At 40.6% G+C, this 21,774-nt stretch overlaps 1 protein-coding gene across 1 annotated transcript in view; it reads left to right on the top strand.

Moving 5' to 3' along the window:
* Positions 1 to 21,774, top strand: part of LRBA (LPS responsive beige-like anchor protein) — a 640,201-nt gene that overhangs the window by 563,446 nt on the left and 54,981 nt on the right. Inside the window, exons 49-51 of the mRNA XM_040418535.1 lie at positions 5,720 to 5,897; positions 7,723 to 7,785; positions 19,544 to 19,699. Of these exons, the coding sequence (XP_040274469.1) occupies positions 5,720 to 5,897; positions 7,723 to 7,785; positions 19,544 to 19,699 (397 nt within the window). The remainder of the gene's footprint in view (positions 1 to 5,719; positions 5,898 to 7,722; positions 7,786 to 19,543; positions 19,700 to 21,774) is intronic.

The raw sequence follows: 21,774 nt of genomic DNA, 5'->3' as shown, positions 1-21,774 counted from the left end.
TGGCCAGATTCATTTTTCCATCACCTTATACACTGCTCGTTTCCATGGTTACGAGCACCCTGCAATCCAGTGGCCGTGCTTGTACACTATAGGAAAAAGCGCCATCCTATGCACACTCCTGGCCACCAGAGAGCCTGGCGCTTTTTTCCTATAGCGTACAAGCACGGCCACTGCTGCTGGATTGCAGAATGGCCGTAACCATGGAAACAAGAAGTGTAGAATGTAAAGGAAAAATGAATCAAGCCAGCAAAGGAAGCAATATGGACAATCACAATACATTAGTGAGTGCCTTGTATTAACTCTCTCTACATGATAAATGCCATTTGCAGAAGTGGGACAACCACTTTAAGGAAAAATTGTTTACAGTGGATCTCGGGGTAAAGTATATAAAGAGTATAAAATAACGTTGCTTTGCTTTGCTCTTGGTAGGCATTTCATAGGAGCTTCTAATGCATCTGCTGTTCCTCTGGGTTATTGTGTGCACATTTTTCTCTTCCGCCCCAGAAACGAGAGCCATCTTGTGTTAAGTGCAGCCGCCATAATATACGCCAGGTGTAGTAATTAGCCTCCACATGAAGGCTGCCTATCCGTCTGCTGCCGGCGGAATCCCCTTGTGCCTTCACACTATCAGATAGCTGGATTTAATTGAGGCCACATCAGATGAGGCATTACTGACACCTTTAATTGAATGAGCATCCAGGGAGAATTAACTCATAATATTGATTGGCTTTTAGCCACTTGCTCAGAAGGGTGTCTGGATAGCTTATTAGTTGCCTTTATTTACACCTTTGTGCAAGGCGTACAAACAGGGATTCATAGTGCAATATGTTTTTGTAAGTACTCTTAATAACTTTTTTAAAAGGGCTGATAATAAAAATGCAAATGCATTTTTAATAGCTTTTTAATATAATAAAAAAATACAACACGATGTAATCACGGTGTGGAGTATTGCTTTTATTTATGCCCATTATTAATTCATTATTGTTCCTGCATATTGTTTTCCTCATTTCTTTTCTTGTCTCGGTGGTATACTAGATTATGATGCTGTGAGTTCAGTCAGGGTAGCAGTGTCCAGCCATCACCCGGAGCATGTTTCCCAGGATGAAAATGCTCGTCCGAAACTGGCCTTAGAATGCTGCAATTTTTTTTTTTATCAGGTTGGAAAAGCCAGCCATTCAAAAAGTCCTCTTTGATCTTGACCAATGATGGTACTCCTGATTGGGTTGGGAGGCATACTGTTTTTACACTAACTGGAATGAACCGCACTGTTAACACATCATTCCTTTCATATAACATTTCCTACTTGTCATCTTATATAATATTTAGAATGTATAATGTTTAGTATTGCATTTTTATATCTTTTTTGTTTTTCTTACCTTTCCAACTGTCTCTTTTGTCACTTGTACTCTGACTCTAAAATTGTTCATATCACACAGTGGCCCAGATTTACAAATTTTTCTGCATCTAGAATCTGTCTGAAAAGTAGTGCAGTTTTGGAGCAATGTGGAGAAAATAAGGTTTCTACACTTCAGGGAATGGGGACTTAAGTGAATGGGGGATGAGGCGTAGTGGAAAGGGAAGCTTCATGAGAAAAGGGACATGACCTATGATGAACTATTTTGCACCAAAATTGCAGAAAAATTCTGGTGTAAAATTCTGTCTCAAAGTAAGTGAACCAAAATTGTCTATCGTTCTACCAGATTTATGAGCCACTGTGATAAGTTTTGTTCATGTCTAGACAGTTTGTCTAAGTTTATGCCATCTACAGTGGAGCTTGAAAATTTGTGAACCCTTTTCTTTAGAAAAATGTTCTATATATCTGCATTATTTTGACCTAAAACTACATAAGAATTTTGCACAAGTCCTAAAAGTATATAAAGATAACCAAATCAAACAAATGTAAAAAAAAAATTATACCTGGTCATCTATTTATTGATTGTATTGTTTATTGATTTTATGATCCAATAAGAGATGACTGCAAGTAGAAAGAGTATGTGAACCTTTGCTTTCAGTATCTGGTGTGACCTCCTTGAGCAGCAATATCTGCAGCTAAATGTTTACATTAATTATTAATTAATCCTGCACATCGGCTTGGAGGAATTTTAGCCTATTCCTCCCTACAAAACGAGTTCAAATATGTGTTGTTGGTGGGTTTCTGCCCATGAACTGCTCATTTCAAGTCCTTCCATAGCATTTTTGTTGGTTTAAAGAGGACCTTTCACCGATTCTTACCCTATGAACTAAGTATACATACATGTGGAGCGGCGCCCGGGGATCTCTCTGCACTTACTATTATCCCCGGGCGCCGCTCCGTTCTCCTGCTATGCCCTCCGGTATCTCCGTTCCCTAAGTTATGGTAGGCGGAGTCTGCCCTAGCGCTGGCCAATCGCATTGCAGAGCTCACAGCCTGGGAGAAAATAACCTCCCAGGCTGTGAGCTCTGCGCTGCCATTGGCCAGCGCTAGGGCAGACTCCGCCTACCATAACTTAGGGACTGGTATCTCCGCCTACTATAACTTAGTGAGCGGAGATACCGGAGGGCATAGCAGGAGAACGGAGCGGCGCCCGGGGATAATAGTAAGTGCAGTGAGATCCCCGGGCGCCGCTCTACATATCTGTATAGTTAGTTCATAGGGTAAGAATCGGTGAAAGGTCCTCTTTAAGTTCAGGACTTTATTCATCTTTAACCATTCTTTGGTAGAGTGATTTGTGTGGTAGAGTGTTGTAATGGCAACGATGGCAGATTCAGTAAAACAGGCCCAAACCATGATACTACCACCACTGTGTTTCACAGATGGTATGAGGTTTTTATGCCTGAATGCAGTGTTTTACTTTCTCCAAACCTTTCTTCTGAGGTTCTATGAAATCTCCTTTGTTCATGCCACGATACACTTCCACAAACATGTTGTGAAGATCAGACTTTACTCCCTCAATTAGTAAATGACCAAGTAGAGTTGCACTGGGTATCGAACTTTCGATATTTATTCAATACTTTTTCACCTGGTTCGATACGATATTGGGATTTGCATTTTTTTCAATACTAGGCTGTGCTACTGCGCCAGTTAGTATCTTCTCTGATTAGACAACATGGCGCAGTGCACGCTGTGTGCTCCTCATCGGCCACACAGTGGAGAAGAAAGGACAGCGTCCCTCCTGCCCTACTATGTCTCGGCTGGCCACTGAAAACACGGAGTTGCCGATGGGGACATGTTGGGGGGGGGGGGGGGGGGGGGCAATGGGAGGGCATGATAGAGAAACTCACCACGTACTTGCTGAGATTTTTGACCTTTTGATGATTTCATAGTGATGTAACCGACCAGTAACATCCACTTGTTACTGGTCACACAACGACGGTGACATCATAAAAGGTCCTTTAGCCCTCTCCATGAAGACAGATCCTGCTGCAGGAGAAGTTTTCTGCAGTCTTTGCAGGTATTTGCTTCATGCTATATGCCTGTATTAATGTGAGACATATGGTCTTATTACATTAGTACATCCATGTGCCTCACGTTAATAGGAACAGTGATCCCATCACATCCTCATATAATGGTAACCTGGGGTTAATGATGGTGTCACTTTTAATATGAGGTATTTGGAGGTTCAAAAATTAATAAACCATGTGCCTCACAGGTGCTTCCGTTTTTTGGGGGTTTTTTGCGGGCACATTCTGACAATGCCTATTCTTGACTGCAAAACGGACAAGAATAGGACATGTTCTATTTTTTGTGGGGCTGCGGTATGGACATATGCATGCAGTCCGCATTGGATCATATGCAGACCAAAAATATGGTCTTGTATATGGGACCTAATAGTAAGGCCCCATGCCTACGACTGGTTTTGGTCCAGATTTTTTTGTGGGTTGGATCCGTACCCATTTATTTCAATGGGGACGCAAAACATTCAGACAGCATCCATATGTCCTTTCTGCAGCCCCGCAAAAAAAATAGAACATGTCCTATTCGTACAAGAATCTGCATTGTTACAATGGGTCTGCAATAAAACAGAAGCAACGCAGACGTCATCTGTGTTTTTTTGTGGATCCATGTTTTGCAGACCGCAAAATACATATGGGCGTGTGAATGCACCCTAACAGTGACCCCATCATATACCTCATATAATGGGCAACATGGGGTTAATGATGACGTCACTAACTATTAATGTGAAGCACATGGAGATCCAAATTAATAACGCCATGTGCCTTACATTACTAGTCATCCCGTCAACTACCTCCTCACACAATGAACAACATGGGGTTAATGTAAGGTACATGATGGGGTTACTTGCTATTAATGTGAGGCATATAGAGGTCGACAAAACCATGTGCCTCACATTAACAGTAAGTAACCCCATCATGTACCTAACATTAACCCTATATTGTCCAGTATGTCGTCGTCATCCCCCAAAAAAAAAAAAAAAAACATTGCTCAGCAACATGAGGTTAATGTCTGGGTATTTTTTGCGTGGTATTGGATATCTTAATACTTTTTCTTGGTATTGAGATCGAATAAACATTTTGGTATCATGACAACTCAATGACCAAGTCTAATATTTTTGACTAATTTGTGTGACTGGGTTATCGTTATCTACTTTTAGGATTTGTGTGAGAATCTGATGTAGTTTTAGGTTAGTAAATCTGGGCCAGAGAGTTGTGTTAAGACTAAGTTCACTTGCCTAATGCCCATTGCATTCGAGGTGCATTTTACTTCCATGTCATGAAGTAAATGCTGAAATATCACAGTAGTGCTTCCTCTTCTGCACCACATGTGATGAACATATTATAAAGAAACAAATAAGCTAAAATAAAGACACAAATTATTACAGGACTTACACGATTTCCTTGACTTTCTCTTCTCTTGTCTTGTCTGATGACAACTGATGTCCATGTATTATTGTATTAGGACATATAGACCTCATATGATCCAAAATGGAGAGCAGCTATGTCAGAACGATTCCTGCTCTGGCATTACCTAACGGGCCAGTCATTTAAAGGGGTTATCTCATGAAGACAGCCTTGGGCATATAGACATCATAGAAGGGGCTTTTCAGTATTAAAGGGGTTGTCCAGCCATTAATATTGATGACCTATTGTCAGGATAGGTCATCAATATCTGATGGGCGGGGGTCCGACACCCAGCAATCAGCCGTGAGACGAGGAGGTGGCACGCCATGTGAGCCCAGCTTCCTGGTCATTACACTACGTCTCATCTCCTGTGGAGCGGCGGCGTAGTCTAATTACAAGCACTCTCTCCATTCAAGTGAATGGAACGAGCGCTCATCATTACACTGCACTTCCGAGATGAGGCGCGGTGTAATGAAGAGGAAGCGGTGATTTCTGGCATGGAGCACTGCCTCCTCTTCAGCTGATTGGCGGGGGTCCCTGACGATAGGTCATCAATATTAACGGCTGGACAACCCCCTTAACATTGAGGGGGCTTCAGTACTGTACCATGTGACTCTCCCTCATTCTAATATCTAATGTAGAAGGTGTGGCTCATTGCATAGTGTATGACCTTTGGTTACTATAGACCTCCCCCTTACTTGCCTTTGTGTGGGTTTGCTTTGCATTTTTTGCTGCTGTATGCTTTTCTATTATAATCAGGTCTCCCTTTTCTTGTCCTGTTTCCCTTCCGTTTGTCCTTTGATTCGTCTTCACATTTTGTTCCCTTCTTCCTCTTGTCTGGTTTCTTGTTGTGCCCACTCAACAGTATCTCCTCCTGCAGACTCCACTGATGTTTACAGACCAAGCTCAGCACGATGTCATTATGGTTCTGAAGTTCCCCTCCAACTCACCCATCACTCACGTCGCAGCGAATACTCAGCCAGGGCTGACCAGTCCTGCAGTCATTACTGTCACTGCTAACAGGCTGTTTGCAGTGAACAAGTGGCACAGTCTTCCTGGTGAGTATGGGTGAAAGTCAAGACAATAAGTATTAGAGTGTATGTGCTGAAATGTGAATGAATAGATACAAATGTATGGTGTTTCTTACTAGATGAAATTTACTGTTTTTTTTACATCAGCCCCAAAATATATGCGGCTCACATTGTTCTTTATTGCAATATAAAGAGAGTATCAAATAAGCTGGTTTTCTTATTGCAATGGCAGTTTTTATGAGATTAGGTGTCATTTTTCGGAGCCATATCCAGAAGTGGGTCTAAGGCCTTATTTTGCTATCCCCAAATCACAAATCCGCAGAATAAGGATACTGTCCATGTGCATTCCGCATTTTCTCACTTTCATCAGTAGAGGTCGCTATTCTTGTCCGCAAAACAGACAAAAATAGGACATGTTCTGTAACTTGCAGAAAGGCCGCAAGGATGCAGAATGCACATGAATGATAACTGTGTGCTGTCCGTTTCTTTTGCGGATTCCATAGAACTAAATGGGAAGGTCGTTTGACCCACAAAATGCGGATCGGAAACATCTATACGTGCCATTTCTTTTGGATGCACCCCTGGCTTTGACACAAAAAATAATTGTTAAGTCATGCATTAAGAAATGCTATTTCTCTTTAAGGTATGTTCACACACAGCAGATATGCTGAGGATTTTCTGCCAGATTTTTGTGTGAAAATCTTCAGTGTATTACAGTTGCAGGAAATTGGATAAAATTTTAATAAATCTCATCCACACGCAGCCGATATTGACATGGGTGCAGATTTGTCATGTCAATTCTTTCTGAGCATTTTGTATGTGATTTCACACTTTGTGGTAAAATCCGCCACAAATCTGCAAAGGATTTAGCCGTCATTGTGAACATACCCTTAGACAGTTGCAATCTCAGTCTGGGGTATGTCCTTGTTTCTTAATAGCCTCTACATCAGGAATGCCCAACCTGTGGCCCTCCAGCTGTTGCAAAACTACAAGTTCCATCATGCCTGGACAACCTACAACTATCAGTGCATGCGGGGAGATGTAGTTTTGCAACAGCTGGAGGGCCGCAGGTTGGGCATCCCTGCTCTACATGATCCACTTAAAGGAACACTCCATATAAAACTGATGATGTGCCTAGTACAGGGCCTAGGGAGGCAGTGCATGACTCCAAAGGAAAGCTCAGTCTCCATCCACCGCTCTTCATGCCCTGTACCAGGCGTTACACAATGCATCAGTATTGGCTGTACTGGTTTCTGTGATCTAGTGTCCAGCATGCTTGTAGCACGCAGTACTTTATAGCTAGCAGTCATACTTTTTGACTCTAGACCGCTTTAAGATTTTATTAGACTAAGGCCGAATGCACACGGCCGTGAGCGGTCCGTGGTATCTCCGCCTGGCATCCTGCTGAGAGCAGGAGCGCACGGCGTCATTGGTTGCTATGACACCGTGCGCTTCATGCCGCCGCTGCACTACAGTAATACACTCGTATGATCTATAAGAGTGTATTACTGTAGTGCAGCGGCGGCATGAAGTGCACGGCGTCATAGCAACCAATGACGCCGTGCGCTCCTGCTCTCAGCAGGATGCCAGGCCGGGATACCACGGACCGCTCACGGCCGTGTTCCACGGTCTTGTGCATTCGGCCTAAAATTGCTACGCCACGCCTAGTATGTAGACTTGTATGTGGTGTGTGCCAGTGTTGCAGTATGTAGTAATCGCCAGTATCGGTAGATCTTTGTGTCTGCCTTGCTGCTGTCTTCATTGTCTGTCTGTGCGGCTTCCTTTGTTATGTGCACACGTACACGTCCAGTAGATGTGCCCTTGTTCTAAACCATTTTTTCCCTCCCTCTAGCCCATCAAGGTGCTGTGCAGGACCAGCCGTACCAGCTGCCGGTGGAGATCGATCCTCTCATAGGTCTGTCACTTTCTCCTCTCTCTGCGATTCATTAAGCTCTGTATGGTAGCCCTGAAGTGTAGATTACTGTTGTTTTTCACTTGCCAGTTGCCTGGAATGGAATTCTCCTGATAAACCATTTGCATGCAAATTGGAATGCAATGAGCTGTGGCTATGCTGGTATTTCATCAACTCCCCCTCGTTGGCTTGCCTAATTTGAACAGGCCTAGGACGTGTGTCACCGAAAATTAATATGGATGCCGTAATAATGTGTGATTGAGAATGGCGCATGAAACACTGTCAGGATAATATTGGATCTTTTCATCACTCAGACTTGTTGATGAGCAGGAGCGAGGCCCCGTTATGATGAATTGGCGTTCAGTAATGTGCTAGAGCGGCTTTTTTTTTCCTAGGGAAATTTTCATAATAACAGCAAGGTTCTTCTCTGTGCAGAGACATAAAATCTTGGTAGCAGGGCTTTATTGTCAGAATCAATCCTTTTTTTTTTTTTTTTTTTTCATGCACCTGCCTTACGTGCTTTACAAATTAATGTACAGCTTTGTCTGTGTTTGTATATATAATGTTATATAAATATTATTTTATTTTTTATATGTATATATTTATTTAATTACTAAACCTTTTATTAATCCTTCTTTACCAGATTAGTTTTTTTTCTTTCTGTATGTAGACAAAAGGAGTAAGCGTTGCGGATGTGCGAAAATGTTATTATGGAGATGAATAGATTTGTGTGCAATACGTTGGGGTTTGTATGAGCATGTGAAGCATTGTCTCATCCCCGTCTGTCATTGTCTCCACTTCCCTTGTGTGAGGAGTCAAGATGATGGGCAGTGAGATATGGTTTTATCCTCCTCAGAAGTAGAAGGCAGTCTTTCTGTGACTTATAGTGTGTTCTCTGAGCGATGTGCAGGGCATGGAAATGGATGAGCTTCAGTTCATTATCATAGTTTGCTACGTTTCCCTATCAGCAAGTCCCCTGATGGTACACGAACAGCAGGAAAGCTAAGAAAATGAATGCACCGCCACTTACAGTATGTGCATTCACAGCGTCTGCTCTGTACAAAAAAGCCAAAGCTGTACTTTAAGAATTGTGTGTATCATATGTTTTCAACTAGTATTTTTAAGGAGTGTTTTTTTATGCTTTTTCTTCTTTTTCAATTTATACATACCATATAGTTTTGTTTGTTCCTCCATTATGTTCCCTTTTTCTGTGCATAGATTTCCTTTAATCCCCTCCATCGTTCTGTCCACAAGGCCGTTTTATTATTTTTGCTCCTCAGGGCTCAGGGTAGCAGGGAGTAAGACATCTGCGTCTTCCCCGCTTGTCCAAGCATACTAGTTATGGGCCTAATAGTAATTGTCCATTCGATATGTTACTAATAATCTTAATGAAGAACAGCTCTCTGAGTGTTGGGTTTGATGGTTGTGGTGACAGGGGCTGATTATTTCATATTGTTAGGATCTGGCTGTGACCGTGTACGATCTAGCATGTTTTTTCATTACATTCCAATGCAAACATCCATTAATGCCACAGAACGACCAGCATATACTGGTTTACATTTGTGTACCTCTGGCAGAAGAGGTTAATTTTGCTGTGTAACAGCGGATATTTATACAGCCCATTCATTGTGCATTCAAAATTACAAGCAGACATTCAATATTCTCTTCTCATTCCTATTGAAGGGGCATTTCTGTTAGGAATGTGTATTTTTAAAGCTCAATATTCATGCAAAATAGCACGGAAAAATTTTTGGGGTGTTTTTATCTTTTTCATTTGGGCAGTACACTGAAAATTAAATTCTAAGTATTGTCCTTCTGTAGCAGTCGGCACACAGAGAGAAAACTCACATATAGATAGGTGATCCATGGTCGGTTTACTACTGCTGTGAGAGAAAGATGCTATCTTCTATTATAATATTAGGTGTAGAATTGGGATAGCAGAATGACACCTCTATTGTTCTCTTGATAGGGCTGCTTGATAAAGATGTCCACAGAGGAGCATTGCACTTATCAGCGTAATGTGTGATGCTCTTATTCAGTCACTCTCTGGTCGGAGTGAATGGTCTGACTGAGAAAGTCAAGCAAGGCTGTTTGCCATGCTAAAAGCCCCAAACAAAGGAGGAAGTTAAAGAGCCTGGACAGGAAGTAGAATATATGGAGTGACTTCAGTTTAGTTCAAAAAATGATATGCAAAAAAACATAAAAATTAAAAAAAATGCATAGAATATTCACAAATATGTTAAAATACAATAAAAAATGTCTGGTAGAGTGAATGGTTCGACTAAGAAAGTCAAGCGTGGCTGTTTGCCATGCTAAAAGCCCAAACAAAGGAGGAAGTTTAAGAGCCTGGACAGGAAGTAGAATATATGGAGTGACTTCAGTTTAGTTCAAAAAATGATATGCAAAAAAACATAAAATAAAATAAAAATACATAGAATATTCACAAATATGATAAAATAAAAAATGTCTGGTAGTGTCCCTTTAACGACTACTCATAATGCAACACGTTCACCAAATATCTGAACAATAAAAGTCTGACAATCTCTAGGAGAACCACGTTATCTGACACTATGGGGAAAGACCCAGATGCGGGAAAATAGAACAGGGACAAACCAGTGTCACGAAGAAGCTCTTTTTATGTAACATTAGTGGAGATGTAAATCAGTGCAGGCGGTTCTGGAAAATAACAAGCTTGATGGCACCCGCAGAGAAGAGAACATTTACTTACTAAAGAATTTGATGCTAAACAACATGGAATGAAGGAGTATTGATGTTGCAGCTACTTTCATTTTCCTGGCGCATAAACATATCAGTTTCTTTAGTATAACTCATGTCTGCAGTGTAGCCTCACTTTCATCTCGTAGAAAGCGCATTAACCTTGAGACGGGGAGTATCAGACATGTTAGTACATATATATCCCCCCTGCTACTTGATAACTCACATGTGATGGAACCCAGGCGGTTAGCTCCAGCTCACAGACCTAAACACCTCTTTAATTTACAAAAAAAATTTCCAGCCCCAATAATACTTTGTTGGAACCATGTTATGCTTTTTATTTATCTATTTTTTTTAGCCTATTTTAACCTTTATTATTGTACTAATTTATGGATTTAATCCATTATGCATCAAAAGCAGCATTATTGACCTAATGCATTAAGTCAGTTTAGTGGCGATATATACTCATATTTTTTTTTTTACCTGATAAAAAAAAATGCATATTTTGAATGACATTACCCCCTTAGGCTGGTTCCCAGCGTACTCAGTAAAAGTTGTCCATATGGTTATATAAGACAGACGGAGGCTGAAAGAGTGTCCTTTCAGCCCAGTCTGGCCATATATGTTGGTAAATTGGTATAAAAATATATAATTAAATATATACAATTTTTATACAACTTGACCCTAATTTTATTTTAATAAAAATAAATGTTAAAAAAATTAAATAAAAAATAGGTACCGGTAGGTCCCCAATTACAGGTACGTAATCACGGATCCATTGTTCTGTTTTCTGGTTACATTATGTTTCCATTTCTGGTCCGTTTTTCCGTTCCGTTTTTCCGTATGGCATATACAGTATACAGTAATTGCATATAGAAAATTGGGCTGGGCATAACATTTTTAATAGATGGTTCCGCAAAAACGGAACGGATACGGAAGACATACGGATGCATTTCCGTATGTGTTTCGTTTATTTTGCAGACCCATTGACTTGGATGGAGACACGGAACGTGATTTGCGGGCAATAATAGGACATGTTCTATCTTTCAACGGAACTGAAATACAGAAACGGAATGCATACAGAGTTTTTTTTGCGGACCCATTGAAATGAATGGTTCCGTATACGGACCGAATACGGAACACAAAAAACGGCCCGTAAACGGAAAAAAAAAATGGTCGTGTGCATGAGGCCTAAGATTTAGCTTTTGTCAGAGAATGATGTTGTTATCCACGGCAGTAACACATCCATGCATTTTTCTCCTTGAAGGTCCACTACAGTGTATTTTGCATGCTTTGAAACTTCAGGTTGCCTAGAAACCATTTGAATTCCTAACCAGGTGACCACCATGTCTCTCCGTGTAACTATATGCACAGAGGTGGTTACAGAAAGTTCTTTCTGCTATTACTCTCCATTTCTTGCCGCAGATGTGTATGACTTCACAAGAGAACATGATGATTGTGGGAAATAACATGGGGAACATTAGCAGGAACAAGAAAGATAGAAATTGCTGAGCTTAGAGAAAATGAACTAGTGGAGCGTGAAGACGATTTCTTTAATAAATATTGTATATCTCCATGCATTGTATGATTCTAGTTAACTGGTGCCAATGGACTAAGGTTACTTGAAGTGTAGACACTTTTTAAAACATAAGATTTAAAGATTTTGGCGCTATGAGTATCTGTAAATGCTAAGGGCGATGGAGGAACAGCAAATTGTTCTGTCCAGTCTTTTGTGCACTGCTGTGATCCAGGGGCCACAGGTACAAAGCTGATTACATAGCCGATGTTTAATAAAAGGGGTTATCTGACTTAAGTCAAAATCTCCCTAAGGCTGGGTTCAGACCTGAGCGTATTTGATATGCGCGTTTTTGTCGCGCGTTTTTATGCACGTTTTTTCCAATAGTAAACGCGCGTTTGACGCGCGTTTGTGTGATTGGCTGCAGTGTCCTATGGCCACAAACGCGCGTCAAAACGCCCCAAAGAAGCTCAAGAACTTGTTTGAGCGTAGGGCGTTTTTCAGCGCGTTCAAACGCGCTGTAAAACGCTCAAGTGAGAACCAGGGCCATAGGGAAGCATTGGTTTTCATGTGTTGAGCGTTTTACAGCGCTTTGGAACGCGCTGTAAAACGCTCAAGTGTGAACCCAGCCTAAAGCCTCCAAAACCACTTAACCACCTTTTTTTCCAGCACTGCCAGTCCAGTGCTCACCTCCAGTCTGTAGTTACACTGATGCAGCTTTTTCAAGCCATATGCTGCTGAGGACAGTGATTGGCTACAGTGGTCATGTGCTGTATACAGGTTTGTCAATGATGCAGGCTTGTTAACACAGGACAGAGGTGAGGACCGGAGAGGAAGTGCTGAATGGTGGGGGATTAAGGCTAGTTTCACACTTCCAGCCCTTTCTGACTTCTAGCCAGAAAGGGCTGGAACACCACCAGGCCCTATTGACTATGATGGGACCCGGCGGGGATCCGGCCTATTTCTGATATTAGTGCCAGGATTCAGCCGGACATAAAACGGTGCTTAGCAGCTAATGCTGGAAACAGGCTTGATCCCTGCCGGTCCCATTAAACCACGCAACAACAAAAAACTTTCTGTCTGCTACTAGGCAAAAACCATTTGTCCTATACTAAATAGAGTGTACGGATTACAAAACCGAAGTCAGAATTGTTGTAACACGTCACAAAATTTTGCTATGCATAAGTATGCCTAAATGAATTAAGCACTTGGAAAGCATTGAATAATTTTGAACAGAACAAGTTTTACTCCAACAATAACCTGATCTACATCAAAGTTTGCGTAGTAAATAGTGTATGAAAATGTAATGGAATAATAAAATTTCAAAAAGTCTCGTTTTTCTGTTTAAAAGACTTACTTGAGCAAGGCCCAGTATTGTTAAAAGTGGTTCAGGCATCTGCTTTTGCGTTTGTGAACGGTCATATTTTCCCATTGCAAAAACCAGCAGTAGTCCCCCATCATGTTGGGATTCCAGCGGCCTTGATACCTGTTCTCCATTGTAGAAATATCTTTATGGAACGCTCTCCATGTTCGTCACTTACGTGTCCCAAATTGGGTGGGAAAAAGTCAAGATGGGAATGTAAGAAATGCACTTTTCAATGACATTCGGCAGCCAAGTTGTTCATATGCTGTAAGCATGTTGTCTACTAATTCAGCATAGTTTGCAGCTTGTCTGTTCCCAAGGAAGTTCTGCACTACTAGCACAAATGCATCCCAAGCTGCAAGACGCACTCGCTTTGTCAGATTCTTGCGCTGATCATAAATAGTGTATTTGCCACATATGTAGCAGAAATTGTCTGGATCGTTAACACATTTGCGTTTATCAATGTTAAGTTTCAAAACTGATAGCACTATAACAGATCACTTTATCAAAATCTGTCCAGCTTGCCTTTTATACTTACTGCTGACATCAGCCTGAGTGCGTCCGAACAGGTCTGGACATGTCCATTGGAATATCTCCAATATAATGCATTAATATTATAACTGAATAGGCTTTGCATGTATAACTCAACACTTTAAGGCTCTCGGCCGTACATGTACGGCGGAAGTCCGGTCCCCAAACATGGCGCCCGGTCGCACGTGCTGCGGGCGCCATAGCCGCCGGGTTTCTGCTATCGCATACATTTTCCCTTTCAGATGCCGTGGTCAAGTGTGGCCACGGCATTTGCAGAGTCCGGAAGTGGAAGTCGCGCACTTCCGCTCCGGTAACAGCGTTCTTCGGCTGAGATCGGGGAACCTGTTACATTGATCTAGCAGCAGGCTTTAGTGCCTATTAGATGACTAAACCAATACAGGCCACTAGGTGGCAGCATTGTATTGGTATAGTGCAAATGAAGTGTTCAGTGGTGTCTATATAGACATCAATGAACACAATAGGCAATCTAATGATTGCCATTTATTGTCATCCAAGGTGACTTAAGAAAAAGTAAAGAAAAAAAAAAACTTTGTTTTAAAAAAAAAAAGAGTTTTTGCAAATAGAAAAAAAAAAGTTTAAATCACCCCCCTTTCCTTAAAATTAAAATACTTAAACAATAAAAAAATAAACATCATGGACATCGCCGCGTGCAAAAATGCCCACACTATTATGTGGTAATAACTTTAGAACGCGTTTACTTATCCAAGTCATTCAGAGATTGTTTTCTCGTGACACATTGTAATTCATGCTAGTCATAAATTTGAGTCAATATATTTCACCTTTATTTATGAAAAAATCCCCAATTTACACAAAATTTTTAAAAATTCGCAATTTTCAAAATTTAAATTTCTCTGCTTTTAAAACGGAAAGTGATACCTCATAAAATATTCTATTACTTAACATTCCCCATATGTCTACTTTATGTTGGCATCATTTTGGAAATGTCATTTTATTTTTTGGGAACGTTAGAAGGCTTAGAAGTTTAGAAGCAATTCTTAAAATTTTTAAGAAAATTGCCAAAACCCACTTTTTAAAGACCAGTTCATTTCTGAAGTCACTTTGTGGGGCTTACATAGTGGATACCCCCATAAATGACCCCATTGTAGAAATGACCTATTTTACAAACTTTGTTAACCCTTTAGGCATTCCACAAGAATTAAAGGAAAAGGGAGATCAAATTTTTAAATTTCACTTTTTTGGCAGATTTTCCATTTTAATCCAATTTTTTCTTTAACACATCGATGGTTAACAGCCAAACAAAACTCAATATTTATTACCCAGATTCTGCGGTTTACAGAAACACCCCACATGTGGTCATAAACTGCTGTATGGGCACACGGCAGGGCGCAGAAGAAAAGGAGTGCCACATGGTTTTTAGATGCCATGTCCCATTTAAAGCCCCCCTGATGCACCCTTACAGTAGAAACTCCCAAGAAGTGACCCCATTTTGGAAACTAGGGGATAAGGTGCCAGTTATATTGGTACTATTTTTGGGTACATATAATTTTTTGATCATTCATTATAACACTTTATGGGGCAAGGTGACCAAAAAATTGGTTGTTTTAGCACAGTTTTTGTTTATTTTTACAGCGTTCACCTGAGAGGTTCAGTCAAGTGACATTTTTATAGAGCAGATCATTACGGACGTGGCGATACCTAATATGTATACTTTTTCTTATTTATTTAAGTTTTACACAATAATAGCATTTTTGAAACAAAAAAATTATGTTTTAATGTGTCCATGTTCTGAGAGCTATAGTTTTTTTTATTTTTTGAGCGATTTTCTTATGTAGGGGCTCATTTTTTCCGGAATGAGGTGATGGTTTTATTGGTACTAATTTGTGGGACATACGCCTTTTTGTTCACTTGGTGTTGCACTTTTTGTGATGTAAGGTGACAAAAATGGCTTTTTTTGACACTGTTTATTTTTTTATGGTGTTTATCGGACTGGGTCGATTGTGTGATATATTTATAGAGCTGACCGTCACGGACGCGGCAATACCAAATATGTCTATTTATTTTCTTTTTTCTATTTTTAACTTCTTTTTTTTTTTTTATACCTTACATGGGGAATTTTTTTTTTACATGTGAAACCTTCTTTTTTTTTTTTTTTTTTTTTTTTTTCACTTTGCATCCCCCATAAGGTCATACAAGACCTCTGGGGGACATTTACTTCACTTTTTTTATATATTTTTTTCACTGACATAGTAGCCCCAGTTACAGGAGAAATGCACCCCACAGAGAGGCTGTACAGCCTCAGTGCAGGGCTGATCGAGGTCTCTGTAAGACCTCACAGCTCCGGCACTCACCCGGTTCCGGCGGTCACATAGCTCTTCCTGCACTGTATACACAGCGCTCGGTGAGCGCTGTGTATACAGCGATCTAGAAGACAGGGACACCTGGGCACTGTCCCTGCCTTCTCTAAGGGTTGCCCTGCTGTCACTGACAGCGGGCAACCCGATCGGCAGCTGCACGATTAGCGTGCAGCTGTGATCTCTGAATGGACGTTTTAAAACGTCCATTCAGAGATAGAGAACCACCTCCCGGACGTTTATATTCAATGGGCGGACGGGAGGTGGTTAAAGATGAGGACTGTCATTTTGAGTTGCTGGGGCACATGTCAGTACTAGGATTATCAATTTCTGCATTTTACACGACCTGCTAGTTGTCAAAATCATGACCAAGAGATACAGTGTATGCATTTATCTTCTATTGACTATTAGCGTTCCCCAGTACTTTGTAGGTCGTGAGCGGCTTTCCCATACAATAAAGGAATAAATACCTAGACATATATTATGCATGCAATATGGGTTGGAAGGACTGTCTTGCTTTTGCGCTTCGGAGGACAAACAGTCATTTCTCTTTTACGATAGTTCTGGTGCGATTATGACTGTTTACAGCTGAATAACAGTTTTTGAAACTTTAGAAGGAAAAAAAAAAGACCTGTATGAGAAAGCAGTCATAATGCTGTCGCTCTGACTCTCAGAGCTGTAATCCAAATCCCTGGCTGGAATAAACTACAATACTGACTTGTTTACCCACCAGAGGAACACATTATTGCCTCGTAAAGAAGCACAACGGTCCTTATTATTCGGAAGGCGTCGAAACCAGAGCTCATAGCAGAGACCTGAAGGATGTTTCAACCTGCATTATTTTTGTAGCGTTACAGCTGAGACGTCCTAAGGGTGTAGCACGGAATGTGAAATGGTTTAGTGCTGTGTTTCAGGAGAGAAGATGTTGGGTAGCATGTGCTTTGCCCCCCTCCTCATATAGTGCTGTATGCTAATGTACAGTGCTTGAGCTTTTACTAAAAAAACACAGTCCTAGTATTGGGAGGTAATGATCTAACTAGTGTCTATAAAATGGAAATGATACCGCATAAAATATATTTGATGGCAACCTAGCCCTACTTAAAATTAAGACTTAATAGTTTCAGTATTATAGGGTTTGTGCCACTTATATAAATGTATCCCGCCCAACAGATATCGCTGTTATAATCACTTTCCCTAAATACCACCATTTATCAAATTTATTAGCCGACTATTGTGCCCTGTGGCAAATCCGTTCCGAATTCAGTTGATGTTGGGTACGTCCTGTAGTGGAGCCTTGTAATACAGGACACACATGCTCACAGTGCTTCTTTTTCTTCCCTTTAATAACCACTCCTCTATGTGCCGTCTCTGTTACATGTCAGTTATAGATGGATAGACAGATAGATAAACGTATTGATGGATTTTGCAAGCAGCGGTTTGGGTCCGGCCGGTTCTCCGCTTGTCTGCCGGATTGTGTATGGATCTCCGCCGGACCCCATTATACTTAAAAGGGCCGGCGGACATTCTGTCCGCATCCGGCAGTGCTGGATCCAGTGAAGTCCCGCAGGCTGTCCACTGCCCTTGGTGTTAAAGTAGTTATAAATCTAGTTACACAGAGCATTGTAATTATGAGAAGGTAGAAAATGAACTGGTTAGTGCCACATGATCTGATGATACCACCGAAGGTGGTATAGCAGGCCGGGCTATACCGCGGTGAGCGCTCGGAATAGCTATATATGATCTGCTGGTGTCAGGACTCCTCTCACCGCCCTAAAGCATGATGGGACAGCAGACACATGACAAACCAGGAAGCAGGATTCAAACATGGAGGAGTAAGCGCAAACTGCAAATGTAACTTTCAAAAAATTAAACAATCCAAGGAGGGATGGGACCTACCGTAGAGTACTTGACAACCCCTTTAACTCTTATCGGTTATAACTACCAGTTGACATTTGTAGATGAGTGGGTGTGCGTCAGGTAGAAATCCTCCTTTATATGGCAGTACCAATAAGTTCTGCCTTGTATTCCAACACACAAGGCTCTGTTCACACTGGCAGTTTTCATTTCCATTGTTCTAATCCCCTATAGTAGTAGGACAAGGAAAATAATGGATACATCCTTCACATGACTGACACCAGCAGCACTTCATCAGTCATTTTACAGAACTAAATAGCACAGCTTTTTGATGGCATCTGTGTATGGACTAGGTTTTGGCACTGTAAGGGGAGTTTATCATGGGCTGTACACCATTTTTCTGATGTGTAAAAAAAAAATACACTGTTTTTGCACTTAAATTTGCAACTATTTTTTTTAACTTTCCACCATTTGTGCCACTTTTCAACCAAAATGAGCGGTCTTAGTGGAAGGGGAGTGACCTTCTCAGCCCAACAGATGTGAAATAATATATTCCAGAAAATGGCATAAATTCTAGCTGAAATCTACAACAGCTCATAGCACAGACCAGGGAATGAAGTAAAGATGATAATTTTTTAGCGCATTCCCCCTCGGTGATGGTGCGTTCCTCTGGCATGAGCATTCCTGATAAATTCCTACTAATTTTGGTAAATTAATATTCAGGCCCTCAAGTATATCTCAACCTATTTATGGTGGGCCAATTAGAAAAACAGATTGTGTACATGCTTCTGCTGGGAGTCCTTTGTAGATTGTGTATCTAGATCTCTAGGTTCTCCATCCACATATCATTTACATGGCTGCTTATCTATGGAGACCATACTGTACTTAGTCTGCTTAGTGTGGTTTATTGTATTCTTCCTATTTTGCTGGTTTTTGCACATGGGTTAGCCTTGTTTAGCAATAAATTTATAGACTTCCAAGGATTGCTCATGAGAGACATGTCGGCAAACCTCAGCCAAGTAAAAGTAGCTATTTTTTCAAAGAGTGTTTTATTACCAATAGCTTGGTTTGGAAGGCGAATGGAATTTAATGTAGAGGAAGGATTAGAACCGTCTTCTGACTTTCATTGGAGCTGATTCTCTCCTCTTCCTGTAATATATTTATGAGTAAAGTGCTGCAGCTCCGTTTAGCAGCGATGCCCGGATCATGTAGTTACAAGACAAGACAAGCAAATAACTCACTCTTTATCAGCGTAATTAGGGCCGATATTTGTTGCTGGGTCTTTGTAGCTAAAGACGCTGATTTGACTGGAGGAACTAGATGATGCTCTCTAGCTGGTCAAGTGGGAGATTAGTTTTCTTCTCTGCTTTGTTTGCAATTACTGAGTAGTTAGAAAATGGCAGCAGCAGTTGTAATGAGTTTTTTGACGCTTTCTCTATATTTTTGTAGCCAACAACACTGGAATGCACAGGAGGCAAATCTCAGACCTTTTAGACCAAAGTATCCAGGTCCATTCCCAGTGCTTTGTGATCACAGCCGACAATCGCTTCATAATAGTCTGTGGCTTTTGGGACAAAAGTTTCCGCGTGTATTCCACAGACACAGGTAAGTTCTAGTTTCCTATATGTGTATCTATCTGTCTTTGTGTGTGTCTATATATATATATATCTGTATATGTGCATGTTTGTATATATAGATGGGTCTGTATATTTATCTATTATCTACTCACTTCTTATAATATGTCCATCTTATATCTATCTAATTTCTATCTGTCTAATATATAATATTTATTTTGTTCAATTATTATATTTATTTTCTGTGCTTACGGTACATAGCACTCACATATTCCATAGCCCTTTACAGACATTATCATTGCTTGCTGCCCCCAGTGGAGCTCACAATCTAAGTTCTGTATCAGTATGTCTTTGGCGTGTGGGAGGAAACTGGAATATCCAATGGAAACCCACCAAACCGCGGCACTGCAACATTATCTATCTATCTATCTATCTATCTATCTCTCTATCTCTCTATCTCTCTCTCTCTCTCTCTCTGTCTGTCTCTCTATCTATCCTTATAATATCTTTCTATCTAATATATATCTGTCTTTAGGCAACTTTCACAACTGAGGTTCTGTATTCCGGTTTTGTGATCCGAGGATCTCAAAACCAGAGCAAAACGGTTCTATTAGATTTAATGCACCAGGAGGTTACCATTCCATTAGGAGTCGGTTGTATTCAATCAAAACTGAACAAACCGGATCTGGCTAAAATCATTGTAAGTCAATGAGTGATGGATCAGTTTTTTTCAGATCCCTAAAAAAACTAATCTGACACCATTGACTTACATGGTTTTTGGTGCCAGATCCGGTTTATTCAGTTTCGCCGACTGGGCACAAAAAAAACGCAGCTTGCTGCGGTTTTGTGTCCGGTGTACAAAACTGAACAAACCGGAACTGATGCATCCTGAATGGAATTTTTCTCCATTCAGAACGTATCTTGACAAAACTGAATCATTTTGCTCCGGTTTTGTCCGACTGCCTTTCTCACTTGCTCTCTCTGCATCTCTTTCTACCTCTCTCTTCCTGTGTCTAGCTATCTAATATCTATTTCTCTTGGTCTTTCTTTTTCTCTTTCTGTCTTTCTTTTTCTCTTTCTGTCTCGCATTTTCGATCTTGTTGCCGGACATAACTCATACAATGCAATAATGAATCCCTTGTGGATATGGATATGCAGGACTATAACGATAATGCAGTACACACATACATGAATATGTTGTTGTTTTTTCTTGATACCAGTATACCACATGTAGTTAATTTTTTTTTTTTAATATATATACCTTGTTAGCCATTTTACAGCTAATTTTCTTTCTGCCCTGTAAGTGTCACATTTTGGAGGAATATTCCACTTGCTTTGTTAAATGCACTTTTTTTTTGCACATGTACCTTTTGAAGGATTTCACAGTATTTGTCTTGACATGTGGGACACAGGATTAACACGTCTGTGAAAGCTGTTAGAGAAGAAACTCTACCGTGTGTTTCTGATTGTTTAATGGCTCCAGTTCTTTTAAAATTCCCATAGATTTTTCTTTCTTGCATGCAGTGTAGTTGGAGCCATACGCGTTTTAGTAATCTTGTGACAGGCGTGCTTGCATCCTCAGAGATCACTTAGATTGGGAAAATACTATTGCTTTTTTGCTCTGTGAGCCTGGGCAGCAGGGCAAACACGTGCACGCCCCATGTAATGTATAGCATAGCAGCACAATAAGTGTAATATTCAATTATATTCTATCACTTCTGAATAAAGGGCCCCTTTTCTTTTTTAGCATTCCTTGTTTTGTTTTTATACTTGTAACAGGAAATTCTTGTGGCGTAAATCATTTTTTTCTAAGTAGAGCCAATACAGAAAAGGCATCATAAACCCTCTCCTGGCAGTGGGAATTATTTTCAGGCGGCCTTTTATATCCAGCGGTGCTAAGGGCCTGTGTCTGTTTTCCTTTTTCTCCTTTATTTCTTTTTATTTGCAACAGGGCTGTCAAATAAAACTGAATAACTAGAAAATGTGTTCTGTCAAAAAAAGGAAATACTGTTGTTTGAGCTAATGTAATATTTTCTGTTCTTGTATCCAGAAACCCTCTTAATACAAAATACAACCCAGGCTAATAAGAAGGGTGCATTTATTAGA

The sequence above is a fragment of the Bufo bufo genome, chromosome 2, assembly GCF_905171765.1.
Source record: "Bufo bufo chromosome 2, aBufBuf1.1, whole genome shotgun sequence".
Classification (NCBI taxonomy): domain Eukaryota; kingdom Metazoa; phylum Chordata; class Amphibia; order Anura; family Bufonidae; genus Bufo; species Bufo bufo.
Note: the sequence above shows the minus strand (reverse complement) of the source record. Positions and strands in the feature narration are given on the sequence as shown.